The sequence below is a fragment of the Condylura cristata genome, unplaced genomic scaffold (assembly GCF_000260355.1).
Source record: "Condylura cristata isolate star-nosed mole 26May11 unplaced genomic scaffold, ConCri1.0 scaffold00023, whole genome shotgun sequence".
Taxonomy (NCBI): Eukaryota; Metazoa; Chordata; class Mammalia; order Eulipotyphla; family Talpidae; genus Condylura; species Condylura cristata.
Window position 1 is genome coordinate 29512844 of NW_004567124.1, and position 16717 is coordinate 29529560.

The window sequence follows — 16717 nt, forward strand, 5'->3', positions numbered from 1 at the left end:
CTGCTTATTCCTAGTAACCCACATCAGAGCTGACACATGAAAAATGGTGAAATTACTGAAGGTAGTCCAGCCTGAATAAGGACTACCTTATTAGTTCAGGTACTTGCATCTCCCTAATTTTCATATTAATCATGTGTCCATCTTTCTCTGAAATAGGGCCATCATGCTTCATGTCAGAATTTAGCATGTAAGTAAAATTCATAGTGCTTCAAATCTCACTTGAAAATATTTGTGTGGAGAGAACAGAATGACTGATCTTATTATTACTAACAAAGTGAGGTTTCCTAATATGCTCATTTTCAGTTTTGAAATAGAAAAATTAGTATAAAGACATTTGTAAAATCAATGATGACCATATCTAGTCCCTACCCCCCAAATCAACAATAATACAGAGTTTGTGTTTAAAGAGAGCTGCTGCACACTGTAATGTACAATGTTATATATGTCTCGTCAGTTTTTACAGTTTCCACTGATTAAATATATATTGACTCATAAAGCATTACCATCGCATCAATTGTCACCAGATGCAAGCGTATGTCACTTAAGTATTAACTATCATATAAAAATGGTATCTTGGTTGTTTACAAGCCATAATCTGGTACCAGTCATTCCAAAATTTCCCTCATGCATTATCGATCTCTCAGAAAGTGCTATTACCTCTGGGCTAATCTGCAGCCAAAGAAGAGAAAGAAAAATCTTCAACTGTTTCTTTTCCATGACTAAATATATTTGTGATAAATAATAGGTTTACTGATGAGGAGAAAATGTATGAGTGGGTTAAAATTTTCTACACTATTAGAAGATGTAAGTTGAGGTCAACTAAGCTAAGCTCAACAGAAGGATCTATTAATAGATAACATCAGTATCACCATTTATAAAAATGAGTATCATCTGTGCATCACTTTCTTTCTAGATTCTGCATCTAAACTGTTGTTAGCTTACTCTTATTTTTCATAATAATCACTAAATTCCTAGTTATGGTTTAGGTGGCTCAAGTTGCTAATACAATCAACTCATAACAAAGCTATCCAGAGATATTTAAACACCACCTTTCTCCAGAAACAGATAAAAAATTGAATAAAATATATGTTCTGTTAGGAAGAGGAGACAGATCCATTCTATATATTAACTATCCTATCAGACTGTGTAGACATTGCCTAGACTATTAAAACCTTCTAGAAACTGATAGGTAATTGCTCATTTGCTGACTGTAGTACTGTACAGCAGACAGAAGCTGTGAGAGAAGCCATCCTTCCTTGCTAATATAACATGTAGAACTTGCTGCTACTGCAACACTTAATGCTCACAGTACCGAGTCATCTTTAATGCAAACACACATTTTCTGCCTTGCTTCTATGTTTTCCATTATAATGCAACACAAAAACAGTGTACATTTCATTGCATCCCTATGAGGTTTACATAAGCAGTTCCAAGTCAGACTAAATATTGTATTGCTCTTATTATAGTGGATAAATATTTTAAAGTTTAGGAATTAAATATTTTATTTTTTCAGTATGCTCTCTGCAACTATTATGAACTTTTTACAGCTTCTTCATTCATGGGAAATCTTTAGGGTTTCCTTTTTTAAATGTAAGACCATTATTTGTTTCCCCAAACAGAAGCAGATCAGAGTTAACAAATAAATTCAATAAATCACTTTATATCTGGTATTAATAAGAAAATTATGCTTCTTGGTGTGCAGAAAGAGACTTTTCTACAGGGCATGGATCTTTTATTATAATAAAAGTTTGCTAACAAGAAGAAATGAATCAAGTAAATGTTACATCTTTATGTATACAATTTCTCTCTTCATTTTTATAATAGTTATCATAGATTTCCTTGGCATATGTCTCTTAACTTGACACAGGTATTTCTCACACTAAGCTAAGAAAACATAGGCAAAGAAGAGCATGTCATGAGCTGTTTGCTTGAAATTTCCAACAAAATAAGAAACGAAGAAGATGTTTATACACTTGCTTAAAAGAAGTAGACTAATTACCTTAACTGATTTATTAATGTATCACGTTCTTTGCCCAATTATTACAAGTACAAAGAGACCAGGGAGCAATTTAAATGTCTAATGCACCTCAAAATCTTTTTTTAAGGTTAATTATAACTCTACGCAAAGCTACTCTAGATTGGCCCCTCAGGTTTTATGCAGGTTTAAATAAAATAATAACAATAACATTACCTCATTGGCCAGCTCGAGGAGCACTGGGGCAGCTCTATTTTTCACCACTCCATCCAGGTACCTAGACAAGACAAAGCCAAGTAGTAATGCAGTGACAAGAAAAGGCCAGCATAGACTTGTCAGCATCCCCTGTATGCACACGTTTCTCCTGGGCAAATGCCACACTCTAGTCTAGTTCAAGTATGCTACTGTCATAGGAAAGCATTGACGGAAAAGGACAACAGAACAACTTACCTCAAAACCATTGGCAACTAACTGACTGAAGCTGGAGGCCGGAGGTATGAACACTTAGGTCTCCCATGCTTTCACCTCCTAACATGTAAAGTGAACGCAGAGATGATTTCAAAATGACACTCCCTAATGGCCCTGGCTTTGTCTACATCACAATGACCTCATGAAAAGGAAATAAATTTACTCTCAGAGTTTGAAGAAAGTACTGGACCCATCTCATCTTTTAATTGACATTTTCTTTTTGTAGGATTAGTTGACAGCTTATTAAGAAAAAAATGGAACAGACTTATCAGTGGATCGACATATTTTACTAGCTAGTAAGTTCCAGCAACCCTCACTCTATCATCCCTCTTAAAAAAAGAAAAAGAGTAAAAGAAATAAAAAAATCCATCCTATACATGTGAGTTGGAGAGAAATCCTAATAGAAATTTGGATGTATCATTCCCCACAAACACATTAAAGGACTCATAGTAACTGAAATGAAAACCATTTAATGGCTCTTATAAGAGTCTTCAGAAGTTACTTCCTACCTATTCTACTCTGTCAGTCTCATCTCTAGTCACGATTCCCCACTCCTACACTTTCCCTGGATAACTCATGATTCAGCTTATATGTCACCTTCTTCAATCTAACAAAAGCAGGAATAAGTGAAGTGTCGCTTATATGCAATCAGGGTCTATCTAGTGCAGCTCTCCATCACTTACTACAGTGTACTGTATCTGCTTACTTGTCCAACTCAAAGCCACTCTCCACTGTAAAGCTGAAAGCCTAGTGTATGTACTTTATTCAATGTATTATGCTAAACACAGTTCTTGACAATAATAGGCTATTATAGGCATAATTTTTTTTATTAAATGAGTAAATATTTTTATTTTTTTAAGGATTTATTTTTACTTATGCACACAAAAACTGGGGTGTAGGTCAGAGGTGTAGGGGGCGAGAAGAATCAGCAGAGACAGATTGGGAAGAGAACAGGCAGATCCACTGAAATGCACTGCTGAGGGGAGAAGTGGACAAGACAAGAGAGGTCTGATGCACTGCATCATGTGGGAGAGCTCCCTGGTAGGGGAATGAACTCTTGTCATAGTGGCTGGTAATAGCTTGAGAAAGCTGAGACTTTACCCCTGCACCACCAAGGAGTTCCCATTAGTAGTTATAAATTTTTAAAAGCCATAGTGGACAAGAAAGCAAAAATAAGTATGAACATGATCTCTCTACAGTATACTGTTAAAGTAAATAAATTCACAATACTTGTTTGATAATAAAGTCTTCGCCCATAGATGAGATGTTCCATATGTGTATTTAAAAAGACATATTACATTCCTATTAAAAATTGTGGACTAAAAACAAATTATTTCACATGGAGAGAGTTTCAGGATCATTAAAACTTCAAAATAATTCTAACAAGTCCATTTTTCATATATGAGGACCTTTCTTAGATAAACTGTTTACAAATCTAACTGAGACGTAAGTACTTTCTGAAAAAAACGTGAGGGAAAAAAGGACAAGTGTGGCTTAAAAAAAGGTTTCTGGGAAATTGGTGAGCTAAGAACTTGACATTGAACGACATCATGGTGAAGGTACCAAAAGGCCTGCTCAAGCAATAGGCACTGACAGGTTAATGAATGATGTGTCCCCTGCCAAAAAGGCGTAGTCATTTAGGGATTAAGCTTATATTAATATTAGGATTTCTCTACAATTTTCTGCCTAACATGCATTTATCCCACAAATAGTCTTGAGAGCTAACTGCATGTCAAATTTTATTCAAGTTCTGGAGAAGCAGCAGGAATCAAAATTTCCATATTTCTTGCCGTCACAGAGATCATACACAGTGCAGAGACAATGAAAAGATGGGAGTAGGAGGATACATAATATAGTGATATATGCTACAATAAAATGTAAACTTCATTGGTTGGGGCAGGAAACCCCTCTTTCCGAAAGTCACACTTGAATAGAAATCTTCAATAAAGAAAGGGGCAAAGCCAATGGAATATCAAAATGCACCTAAAGTATATGAGGACTAGGAAAGGGTCTGGTGTGACCATAGAAGAGGCTGATGAGAGGTGACTGGAAATAACAAAATAAAAAGCATCTATACCCCCAAATGATGGCTAGGGCCAGAGAACTAGTTTTTCCATCCAAAATTACATGGTTTCATGATAAGCACTCATCAGTCAGTACTCTGGTAATGAACAATGGAACATTCAAGCATTTAAACAGATGATGGCCAAAAATAGTAATAATCAATATACCTAGTCCATATAATTCATAAAGCATGATCATACTTAGTAGAGTGGATAATTCTAATTATCAGCTTGATATAGCTTTCCAGTTGTACACATAAAGAAACCAGCCCACACAGTACTCTTAATGTCCAACTGGGCTCTCTTACAAGTAAGCACTAAAGCTTACTATGGGATCCTGATGACTCAATGCCTACTGAGGTGCCCTCCCATGCTGAAAAAGGTAGACAGGCTTCCTTAAATCAGTACATATTAGTTTAAACTTATTTAACCCAACTTCTATCCCAACTATGTCTATAATTCTCAAGAATTACTAGGGAAATAAAATTAATGTGAAGTTGCAGTTCCCTTCTGGAAACTTTGTCCATCACGTGAAGTGACAGGTCAGACTTATTCAAATTATTAGACATGTAATCAAAGAAACATGATAATTATAGAAAGTACTAAGAATACAATCGGACATTTCTAATGCTCTTTCTCTGCATCCTCAAAACATCTTATGCAAATTTACAGCACAGAACTTCTCACATGGTTAAAAGAGTTTGCATCTTTCTTCTATTTTAACTAGAAACTCCTTGGAAGTAAAGCTACGCAAATCAGTGTTCAATGAATCAACAGATCCTTAGCAGAGATCTGAATTGTACATAGGAGATAAGGAGATGATCCTGAACACCACATTAATGTGAACTGAGTTATCTTCCTGGTGCATATTTACAAGTTAAAACTACTTTCCTGAGAAGCTGAATGTCACCCTTTAGCTTTATTCTAGGAAGTTAAACAAATGTGTATGCTGTAAGTAAAACCTTACCAACCTTAGAAGATCTTTAGTCTATTTTAGGATCTTTTTTGAGTGTAAAAAATACATTAGCACTTAAAGTTAAAATAGTATGTACTGATTTAAAATATAAGGCATAGGGCTTCCCTGGTGACGCAAGAGGTTAAATCTCAGCACTATGAAGCTATTCACAGTCACCGCAGGACAAATTCGATCCCTGGGCAGGGAGGTGACCTACATGGTGCAGTGCCAGAGACTAGCTCTCGTGAACAAGGTTGAGAAAAGGGATCCAAAGAACCTTGGAAACAAAGAAATGACAGACACAAAATAGAGTTTAAGAGAAGCTGGACCCATGAGATACAAAGCTTCTTATTCCAAGCTCAAGCATCTCTAGTGTCCAGTACAACTCATTTTTATTGATACAAACTGTCCCCCTCCCTTCCTTGTTAGTTACTAGACAACGGATGGTTCTCTTAGTATTCAGCCTCGTTGGGGCACACATTCATTAAGATCTGCATTATCAGGTATATTTTATTTCTCTCTAATCTTGCCTGTTTCTCAAGCTTAGCTTTGCTGACACAAGAAAGGACATTGCAGTCTGGACATAGGCCTGTGTTGACCAATCACAATCCCAACATTCTCCTTGTCTTAGCACCTCATTCCTTAGGGGTCTCCTACAGTGCTGCTGACGTCTCCTGTCTCACCAGCTGCTCCTCTCAGCAGTGTATTTCAGTAGATCTACCAGTTCTGCTCCCCACTTTCTCTCCAGTGAATCCTCTCATCCTGCACACCTCTGACATACACCCCAGCTGTTGTATGCATAAATAAAGAAAAATAACTTTAAAAATATATATATATACAACATAGTTATTTGATCTTTAATATTCGCGTAACTATTGATGGTGAACTTCAAAAATCTACCAAATTCCTATGCCAAGCGTACACATGAATACCACCTTTGTTGATTGTATCTCTAAAATCTCTGAAATTTATCTCCATGCTTACAAATATTTTCCAACTACACAGAGCAAATGAGGGCAGGTTTTCTGTCTTATTCACATTTCTATACTTGTTTCCTAGCAGGGAAGATGGGAAACTGTTGAGTGCAAAGTATACAATACTAATTAGACAAAAAAGTGGTTCAAGTTTCAGAAACCATTTTTATCATATAATGCCAATAACATTTGAACCAGTCCTTTTTCCATGTGAACATCTAAATGCAATTCAATTGGTCATATATTCTAAACTTAACAGAGTTGGCTCTCAGATGGTAGGTAGGGAGAAGGAAGGAGACGGGAGACAATAACCCTGCACTTAGCTATTGGTGGATGCTCATGCCCACCAAATAGGATGAGCCTAAGTTAATTTTACCAAGTATGCTTCCTTTGGAAGTCAGTTGTCATTAGTGTAGTGGAGAGGTACTTTCAAAATGATTGTCCAAGCTATCTCTACAAAAACACAAGAAGAATTAAGGAAATTTTCTGTTATTGAAAAGCTTGAGAAAACATTTTTGACTGCTTATCTGGATACTCCGAAGTTTCAATTCACCATGATGGTGTCATAAGATGTATCTTGTATTTAAGGATTCTTTGAATTCTGAATTGAGACCACCTCAATATTACCATGATGCACAGATGAATGAGCTCTCTGATACTACCAGTAGGCATGAAACTATAATATATATGTAATCGTTTTAGGCAATGAATTGGCAATATACAATAAAATTCTTACTTGTTCATTGTTTGCTACAGCAATTACACATGTAGAAATATTAAAATACTTGTCCAAAATGCAAAGACTTATGCATCAAAATGCTCATCACAGTATTATTTATAAAATTAGAATACTGGAAACACAAATTCAAAAGAATATCAATAAATTATGGCACACTTTCATATGATCAGGTATTTCATATGATAAAATGCTTAGCGAAAGCTCTTTACAAAAATAATATTACATCATTTATATTTTTCCAAGAATATATAATCCAGGATTCACAACCGCATAGGTAGCAGAAACTCAGCTTTATAAAAATGATTAACAAAAATCTAAAATGGAAATTAACACAATGGTTATCTCTGCATACCACTATTAATGGATTTCATTCATTCATTCTCTTTTGATGATATCACAGATGTGTTTAATTTTTGCAGTAGACAAGTATTACTTTTATAAAAGGAAAACGATTGAGGAAATTGTCAACATTGCCAAGCAGCTTACATATATATGATAAATTTACCTTTATCCTAATCAGCTGGAAAACAAACAAAAACTTTTTAAGACCAATTTCCCTATGAGAATTATTGGGACATTCAACCTGCACAAACAGGAGGCCTGGGAGGTCTGATCACCTGAAAAGTAACAATATGCTGTCTCCAAACACAAAGTACAGAGCAGAGTCAGGGAGCAGTTGTAAGATAAGAAACTGGTCAGACTGCTTTTCTGTTAGTCTGTACCCCCTTACAGCCCAACATGGCTTTGTTTCAAATGTCATGACTCCTCAGAGAATTGAGAGTCTCACATTTAAATAAAGTTAAAGAAATGCAAATCTATTTCTGTATTTTCAGTATTACCCATTCAATGGTTCACCAGTAAGCAAGGGACTTAATGGAAGGTAAGATCTTTATATCTGGCCTCAACTAACCAGATAACACAATAAAAGCATGCTCATATGTCAATAATTAAACATACCTTTCAATGAAACTAAGATTTTGTTTTTAATCAGCACTTAGCTTAGAAATCATCTAATCAACCAATTCGAAATCATCTAATTATCAGAGGGCATCCCATGGCATGTTAGAGGAGATCCACATTTCTAGGAAATGCTCTGTCTTCCTTTGCTTATGTTCCCAAGGCTTTGAAATATCGACATATGACCAAAGACTATCATTTTTAAAACAAGAATGTATTTTTAGACACCTCAGTAACTTTTCAGTCTTTCCTTGGAGAATTTGATGCCAAGGCAGCTGTTGGTTTCACAGAACTTCATGGGTGAATCTTAATTTTATATGTTTGATTTAGGTTATGACTTTAACTTAAATGTTAATTTCACTAAGGAGATTATGATTTTTTGAGTAAATCAATTCAAACTTTATAAACACTTGCTTGGGATAGTGATCCCTGTACACAGAAGTGTATGTGCATGTGTATGCTATGAGTGTATCTTCTTTAGCAGATATCGTTACTCTAAACTAAACATACCTTCCATCGCATTCATTAAGAGTAAACAATTTTTAAAAAATTTGAACTTCAATGAATTCTCTCTTCAATAAATCTTGATTGTTAAAAAATGATCTTACAAAAGCATGACACCAATATTTTATCTATATATTCATTTCATTCATAAACTGTTCATGCATAAATATCACTCACTTAAATCATTGGTGTCACTTTAACCACAGGAAGGCTAATCTGTCAATCTTAAGTGTAATAATTTAAGAGTACATTTCAAGCAGTTTTCCTTTCCTTGAAATATTTAAGAAACCAACCAACACTTGGCTAATGCAAACCACTGCCATTTATTGTTATAAATAATTGTCATATTACAAAAATAAAAATGTTTAGAATTTTTTAAAAGACCTATGTTAGTCAATTGAAAACTATAGTAAATTAAAAGATTCTATGGATACCATGATGCTGAGTTAATAACCAAGATTGTCTTTTTCAAATATAAAATTCCTTTTAAAATATGACAGTGGTAGATTACTCTTTATTTCCATAGGTCCTTGATACATAACTTTTCCCTCCCATTTCTAAAATGGCTAACCCAACACTGATGATGCAGCTCACAATTGCACCAAAATTCAATTTTATTTTCTAATACATTTTTAATTTGCTGATCTAAGTAAGAAATAGGAAATGGTTGAGAAGTTTCACTCTACACGTAGATATCCATATATGTGAACATTTGCATGTCTACAAGATAAGCACTTACAAGTTTTTAGTCGCCAACTGAAATTTCACAATACCGTAACAACTTCTTACACAGTTCGTATATGCACACACCTAAGACAGTATTCCCATTTTCTTTAAATCTCCAAAACAAAGCATTTGAGTAGTCATTCAAAACTACATTATGAGGTCTTCAACAGAAAATTTAAAATAAAATGCCTCAGGAAGTTATACTGAAAATTAATGGAATAATCTAATTTATTCATAATTATCATTAGAATTAATAGGTACTATGATACCCTCTAGTGGGGCAGGCAGGTCATACCTTTGGTAATAACTTTCAATTGCTTCCAAAGTATGATGCTTGGCATGTGTTCTTTTAATATGTTTCTGAAACAAAATAAAAAAGACCTTTATGCTGTGTCACTGATCAAGTTCAAAATAAGAATGACGTATTTCTTCAACCCAACATCAAGCACAGAGAACAAACCCAACAACAGTTTGGGGATTTGGTGGTGGTAGATTTTTTTCCTTTATTCTTTGTACCTATGCATTTTAATCTCTATTGCCTGGCCGGGATGTCTTCAGACTGTACCACAAGGTGCAGTATATACGTAAAAGCCAACAGGGTCATTGTAATTGAATCTAAATAAGTTTGCTTAGGGTTGCAGAGGGCAAAGCAAAACTTGTTCCCTCTTTCAACCTTTGTATTAATTTTCCCTCAATTCAATTCCATCTAAGTCCTCTGCACTCTAGTTTTACAATCCAATTGCCATTTTTAACCAGGAAGAACATTGCTTAAAAACAACTTATTTGAAAACTACAAAAAGTAATTCCATAGAGACTTGCCACTTGACTGACACCTGTCATCTCATGATAAATGACTCCATTTTCTGCCTCTCTTGCCTTCTGCCACTCCAGCAATGGTCATTTATCATCATCTCTGTCAGCAATGGAAAGCGGCACTGACAGTGCAAGTCAGCAAACATTTAGCACATGGAACCACGCAACACAGGGAAATTATTATTGTCAGAATAATAATGGTTTAGCATAATTTATTACAGGTCCACCAAATAAGCAAAGGCTAGATGTTATTAGACAGATGGATGGGTAGGCTTGGCAGGCCTCCACTGAGACGCAGGCGGTGCTTGATGTGGAAAGGAGAACATCCTCCAACCCAATCAGAGAGCTGGCAGTTCAATTACAAAGAAATAAAGGGACATTCATCATTCAATTAGGCACCTGTCAACCCTCACAAAGGAGAAAACTTCTAACCTGGTACTCCTGGGAGAAGATGCTCAGCAGAGTGGCCTGCGATTGACTGGAACAAATAAAAGAAGGACAAAGTTAATTACTGGAGTGCACGGCAAAGAAACAAAAGAGAAAGGAGCTTCAAAGGTAGGCCTGCTGCCCTGTAATCTAACAGAACATGAAAACAAGTGTGGAAAAGTTGTTCCAGATGAACACCTCAGACAAAGGCTTCCTGCTGCTAGGTCAAGGAGAGAGAAAAAGGGAAAAGGGAAAGTATGGATGTTCTCAAAGCAAAGCAGCCTATGATTGGGATTGGTTTTAAACTTGAGCATGACTGTAAATCATATCTGTGGCAAGCAGTTGTGTTAAAAGGGACCAAAAGAAGGCCAGGCTTATTTCCACTAATGAATGATAAGAGTTAAATGTCACAGCAGTAGAAAATAGGCATTCATTCACTGAAATGCAACATTCTGAAATTTATTTTGTTAGCAGAAAGGTCTCCTTTCTGGTAGCTTTCTTGGATTTGGGAGGGGAGTAGCTTTGGTCTCCACTAGACGTAGCACAGTGGCCACTGGAATATTCCCACTGACACTGGTATGCTTTGAACATAGATTTTCTCACAGCAGGGATCTGAGGGGCTGGCAGTGCATCCTCCCCACAGACTGCCATGGCCTTATTCATCGTAGACCCACACAATGCCAAACACCTGGCAGTGAAGCAACCTGGAGAACATGCTTTCCAAGTGGGAATTTTCCTCTTGCAATTGTTAACTTTTAGAAAAGAAATGGATTTTTTCCTTAAAAAAGTAACCAATATCATACTGTTACTTTTTTGACTGCCTCCGTTGATACATCCACCTTCTCATATCTTAAAAACAATTACTTCTGATATATTTTCCTACTAAATGCTATCTGAACAAATTGTAGTGTTAATAATTCGACTTTTATAGCATACCAAAGCAATGTGAATGATTAGATGCTTCTGTTCATGAATGAAACCTCTTAAGCTCACCACAGGTAATTTGGGAAGTGAGAAATAAATACAATGACATCATATTTCTTTATTTGCTGCCATAGTATTACTATCCGTTGCATCCCATCATAGATGTGGGTTTTAACTTCTTCCCATTCTTATCAAATTAAAGAATAAGTTTTTTTTTTGTTTAAATACCATGAATGTTTATCAAGGAAAACTGATAACTAAATAACCTCAAAAGTGATACTAAAACACCTCAAAAGTACTGATAATGTGATTGTGTAAAACTAAAACTTCATTATAGTCCAATATTTTCAACTTCCATTTAAAAATGAAAACTACCTTGATAAGAGTCAATTTATATACAAAATCTTCCTTGTATGCCTGGCTTGTCTGAACTTCACATGCAAATCACATCCCCTAGCAGGCTGCTAAAAACCATCTCCTGAAGGAAACGACAAAATTCAACCGAATCTATAAAATACTGATTAAGTCATTATGTTGGATATTTATATGCCACAAATAGGCCCCTCCTTATCACACAACAAAACATATTATGCTAAGAATTTAATGTGAACAATTTGTCAGTCTCTATGTTTCAAAAAATATGATGGAAATGAGTGTGTTTATAATGGCAGTATCAAGGACCAGTGACTAATGAGGAGGAAAGTAAACAGTGAATAAAACAAAAGTGTAATTGTGGATGCCCAGCATGGAAAGAATGAGGCAGTTGGAGAAATAAGTCTGAGAATTAACAGTTCAAAGTGAGCAGTTGGTCAGGAGTCTATGTATTCTAAAAACTGAGGTGAGAGATGATGTTTTTAACCAGGAAACTGTCTTTAAACTGCTTAGAATTCAGTTCAGCTAAAACCATGGACAGAGCCTCTAACGCAAACCATTTTCTCAGCAGATAAGACAGTAAGAGAGAAGACTCCAGTTTCCACTGGAGGCAAAAACTGGCTAGACCTACAAAGAGAAAATTACATATGTACCATATGTATGTATGTACCAACAGAAAACCAGACTTGGATGCAAAGTGCTTGGGGTTTGGTTGACTAATGAAAGTTGTAGAGAAATAAATGATGTCTGGTTGGTGGTTTGTCAGTCAACTATCTATTCCTTTATATGCTCCAAACCAGTCTTACAACATAAAAAGCAGGAAAGCAGCAAAGGAGAAAGTTAAGAAATAGGCTGTCAGTTCTAGGAACAGGGTACTCCCAACTCCTAAGTCCACTTGTCAGCCCGATTGAGAAACACCCTGTTGCAACCAGGGGGGTGCTTGGTGCTCTAAGTCCATTTATCAGTCTGTGAGTATCCTCACAACCCAGTAAAGAGTGGAGCATTCAGAACACCGATAAAATAACACAATGCTAAAGCAATGAGCAACAAAGCTAATTTCAGGAAGGTAGGCCAGGTAAATATGGGCAAACTCTGTGAACCGTGGTTGCCTAGGAGACCCCTCTGGGCGCAATCAATCAGCAAGAGACAACATGGAGACATCCAATGGCCAAATTCCCATTCCTTGCCCACTCTACCCATGTAAGCACCTGCTTCTCAGTGGCTATCCATTCACAACCCTATCTGTTCAGAGAGCTTTCTTGTTTTTCCGACCTATCAATAAATCTCTTGCCTTTCTGTACCTTTGGTATGTGTTGAATTCTTTGCTCACAAAAAACAACTGAGGAAGACACTGCCAGGGGTCCTTGGACTACAGGGCTGCTCCTAAACCTCATTAAGTGGGGTTAGTGCGACCCAAGATGATGACTCCAGTATATATCATTTGTTACTTTCTTCCAATGTGTTAATTCTGAGGAGATAATTATAGGCAAAGACTGGCACCTGGGGGTGCAATAGGTTTTACGATCTCAAGGATTTAAGTCTGTAGAACTCACCCCTTTTGTTCTCCTCCTCTTACCTACTGTGATGTCCCCTACTGTTTGACTGGTCTGACTAAGAGCAGCAGACACTATGGTATTCTTTCAACTTCCTTTGGGGTCACAAGAAATATGATTTCTAACAAAAGAAGAGGGTAGAAAAACATTCTGTGTAAGTTAGTGGTCCACCTTGAACACTATAGTCAGTAGTATTTAGTACTGACTGAGCATCTGCATATATAGATAAGTGGGAAATAGACCATCAAAATTGAAAATGGAATGAGGTGGACAGGAATTGAGTTAGAGGAAACTTTCAACATAAATTTAAAAAGGGTAAAAGTTAGAACACTATCGAGTAATCATATTTTGGGGAGATCTAGGGAAGTAAATCATATCCTGGTTCTTCATATCTTCCAAGAGTGCAATGGTTTTGGATCAAATATTTATTTGATATTTACATCTTCAAAAGTATAGTCCCTTCATCTGCACATATGGCCAAAGTGCATGCTAAAAACCCCTTTAAGATCCATTTTGTACTCGGCTACCCTCCCAGACTGAGCTCCTCACAATGCACCTATCTGAGAAAATAAGTGAGTGGGTCCCTTGAATAGCCATGTAAAACCTTGGTCAAGTCACATGACAAATGGCCTAAGGGAACAAACTGAAAAACAGGACTGTGGACAAACCCAACAAGCATGTGTGAATAACAGAAGACAGAAAGAGCCCAGCTCTTCTGGCCACTGTAGAACTGCTCAAGCACCATGAATTGAACAGGGAAGCCCCCATACTTCATTTGAGTGATAACACATTTATTTCACTATTATATTTGACTTCCCTAAAACTGTTTTTCTGTCATTGTGTCACTGACTTGATGTGCTTGACTAAATTGGGGAATGAGTATGGTTTTTCCATACAGATTTGATAGCTGATGGGGTACTACTTACCCTTATTTAGTATTGCATTCAAGACTCTTAGATGGCTACACTTTGCTAGGTTCAAAATTCTCTGAACAAAATGATTATGATTTCTGGGACTCAAGTAGCAATAAACTAATTTAAGGGAGATAAAAATGAATGCTCCTACAAATCACCAGGCTTGGAGATCTCAAATTACAAGATACAACCTCTCCAATCTGTGAAAGAATTAAGTGGAACTGACTCCATGTGCTTAATGAGTAAGCACACTAGTCAAAGAAGGTTTTCTATGAAAGTAATGCCCACCACCCGTTCTTACCCTCCCACCTATACAGCAATTTGAAACACAGACCCTTCTTTTCCCTCGGATGTCAAAATGGAATTCAGAAAAACAGCAAAACCTGCTACAACAAAACCACTCATTTTAATTTTTTTCAAAACCATATAATGCAAAGTGGAAGGAACTTGAAATTTTTAATATACTGGAAAATTATTGGAGAAAGAGGAAAAAAACTTAAACCAAGAAATAGAGAATTTTATCTCTCAAATCTTCCACATTTCTACTCTTTATATTTTCCAACTTCATATCAAAGATTCAGCCTGCATTTCACACCTAATCATACAAATATTCCATAAATGACTAGATAGGAGCATTAAGCAGAAGTGTAATTAGCATCAAAAAAGAAATATGTGAAATACAAATATATATCTAATATATACAAACTGTTATATATATTTATCTGATTACACTACTGACTCGAAAAAATTTGTTAATAAACTGAAATCACATCCAAAATGACTCTTAAACAAGGGGCAAAATTCTCTATATAAAATTGGCTCTTTCACAGTTGGATCTTTCCATTTATTTGATCACCTACTTTGTGCGAGATACCACAATGGGCAATTTATTTTACCCTCATAATGACCCTCTGAGGTAGACACTATTGTCCTTATGGAAGCAGAGCAGGGATTAAAAGTCAGAGCCAATTCCAGAAAACAAACTCTAATTCTAGTTCAAATTATGCCTTTCTAATAGTTCGAAAAATTGATTTTTGCATATCATGTGCTAATATTCCTAACTTTGCATTTATATGTTACATTACACTCTGAACAAAAGATGGACATTGTTATTGTTGTTTTGATAGAAGATAGAAGAGAAAAGGATCTAACAAATTGGCCGAATTCTATAGACTAAGAAAATGTCCTTTTTTTTAAAAAAAGTTAAATTACAGTTTCCTTTAATTAGGTACATAAAAATGCCATTCTTTTTTGTTTTGAAAGATAAAAAAACTATTGACTACAAGAAACAGCCAAGGATTAAAAAATGATTTAGTGATTTCTATTATTTTCCCTGTGGGTGAGACACATATTTTGTTGGAAAAGAAAATAGAGAAAAGTTGGAAAAGAAAATACAGAGTCATGAAGAGGGAAAAAAAATCCCATCAGTAGAGGAAATAACTTTCTACAAAGAAATATCAAAGTACGAGACTCCACAAATTATAACTAGTAAGAAATGTCAGAAAGATAGATATATCATTAATATAAGAAACAAAATTCTTTTAAGTCAATAAAAATTCAAAAAGAACAGAAAATTGTTACCATTCAAAAATAGTAAAAACCACAAAGCACTTAGAAATAAATTTAACAAAAGTATGTAAAACCATTGAAAAAGTCCTAAAACATTACTGAAGAACACAGAAGAGTCATGAGAGATGAGATGTATTTACAAAGAAAGTATCAAGAATGAAAAGACAGTGCAAATAAAACTGTTAATTCTCTACAAACTTAACTATAATGTTAGTAAACACTCAATCAAATTCACAAAAAATATTTCTAGAAGAACTTAGTAAGTTCGTTTCAAAACATGAACACATGGTAAGAAAAAGCTAATAAATTTTGAAGGAAAAATAAAGTAGAAAACTTACATGAATAAATTTAAAAAATAGAGTATGCACACACACACATACAACAAAACAGGTCGCAGAATTATATACCTTATTTGACGACTAAAGCTTTACTGGAGGCCAGGTAGGGCTGGGCAGGCACTGTACCGGGGAAGCAGCGCTACACACAAAGCCAACACTGGTCATCAAGGTGGTGTTGCTAACTGGGCTGAGTTCTAAAAGTAAAGGTCCAATTGGTACTTCAAAACAGAAGCAACCACTGAAAGGAAAATACCTGTTTGGCGTTAAGTGTGTGAAGGACAATGTTAAGGTGTACTTTGCTAAAGAATGGGGTGTTATAGACCATCTATGGTTTAGGGGACTGAGACAGGAAATGAAGAGGTCAAGAAATTCCTGTTAGAGGGGCAAACAGAAAAGAACAATGAAAGTATAACATGGGTACAAGGAAATCCAGAGACTTCTTCTGTT

General features: G+C 35.7%; 1 protein-coding gene across 2 annotated transcripts in view; it reads right to left on the minus strand.

Annotated features, from left to right (window-relative positions):
• Positions 1-16717, minus strand: part of LOC101631677 (chromosome unknown open reading frame, human C15orf41) — a 218347-nt gene that overhangs the window by 145335 nt on the left and 56295 nt on the right. The window contains exons 2-4 of one of the 2 annotated variants that reach the window (XM_004687938.2): positions 10607-10652; positions 9657-9721; positions 2192-2252 (exon numbers count right to left, since the gene is read on the minus strand). In XM_004687938.2, coding sequence (XP_004687995.1) covers positions 2192-2252; positions 9657-9721; positions 10607-10652 — 172 coding nt within the window. The remainder of the gene's footprint in view (positions 1-2191; positions 2253-9656; positions 9722-10606; positions 10653-16717) is intronic. The other variant, XM_012728507.1, reaches the window with a different exon arrangement.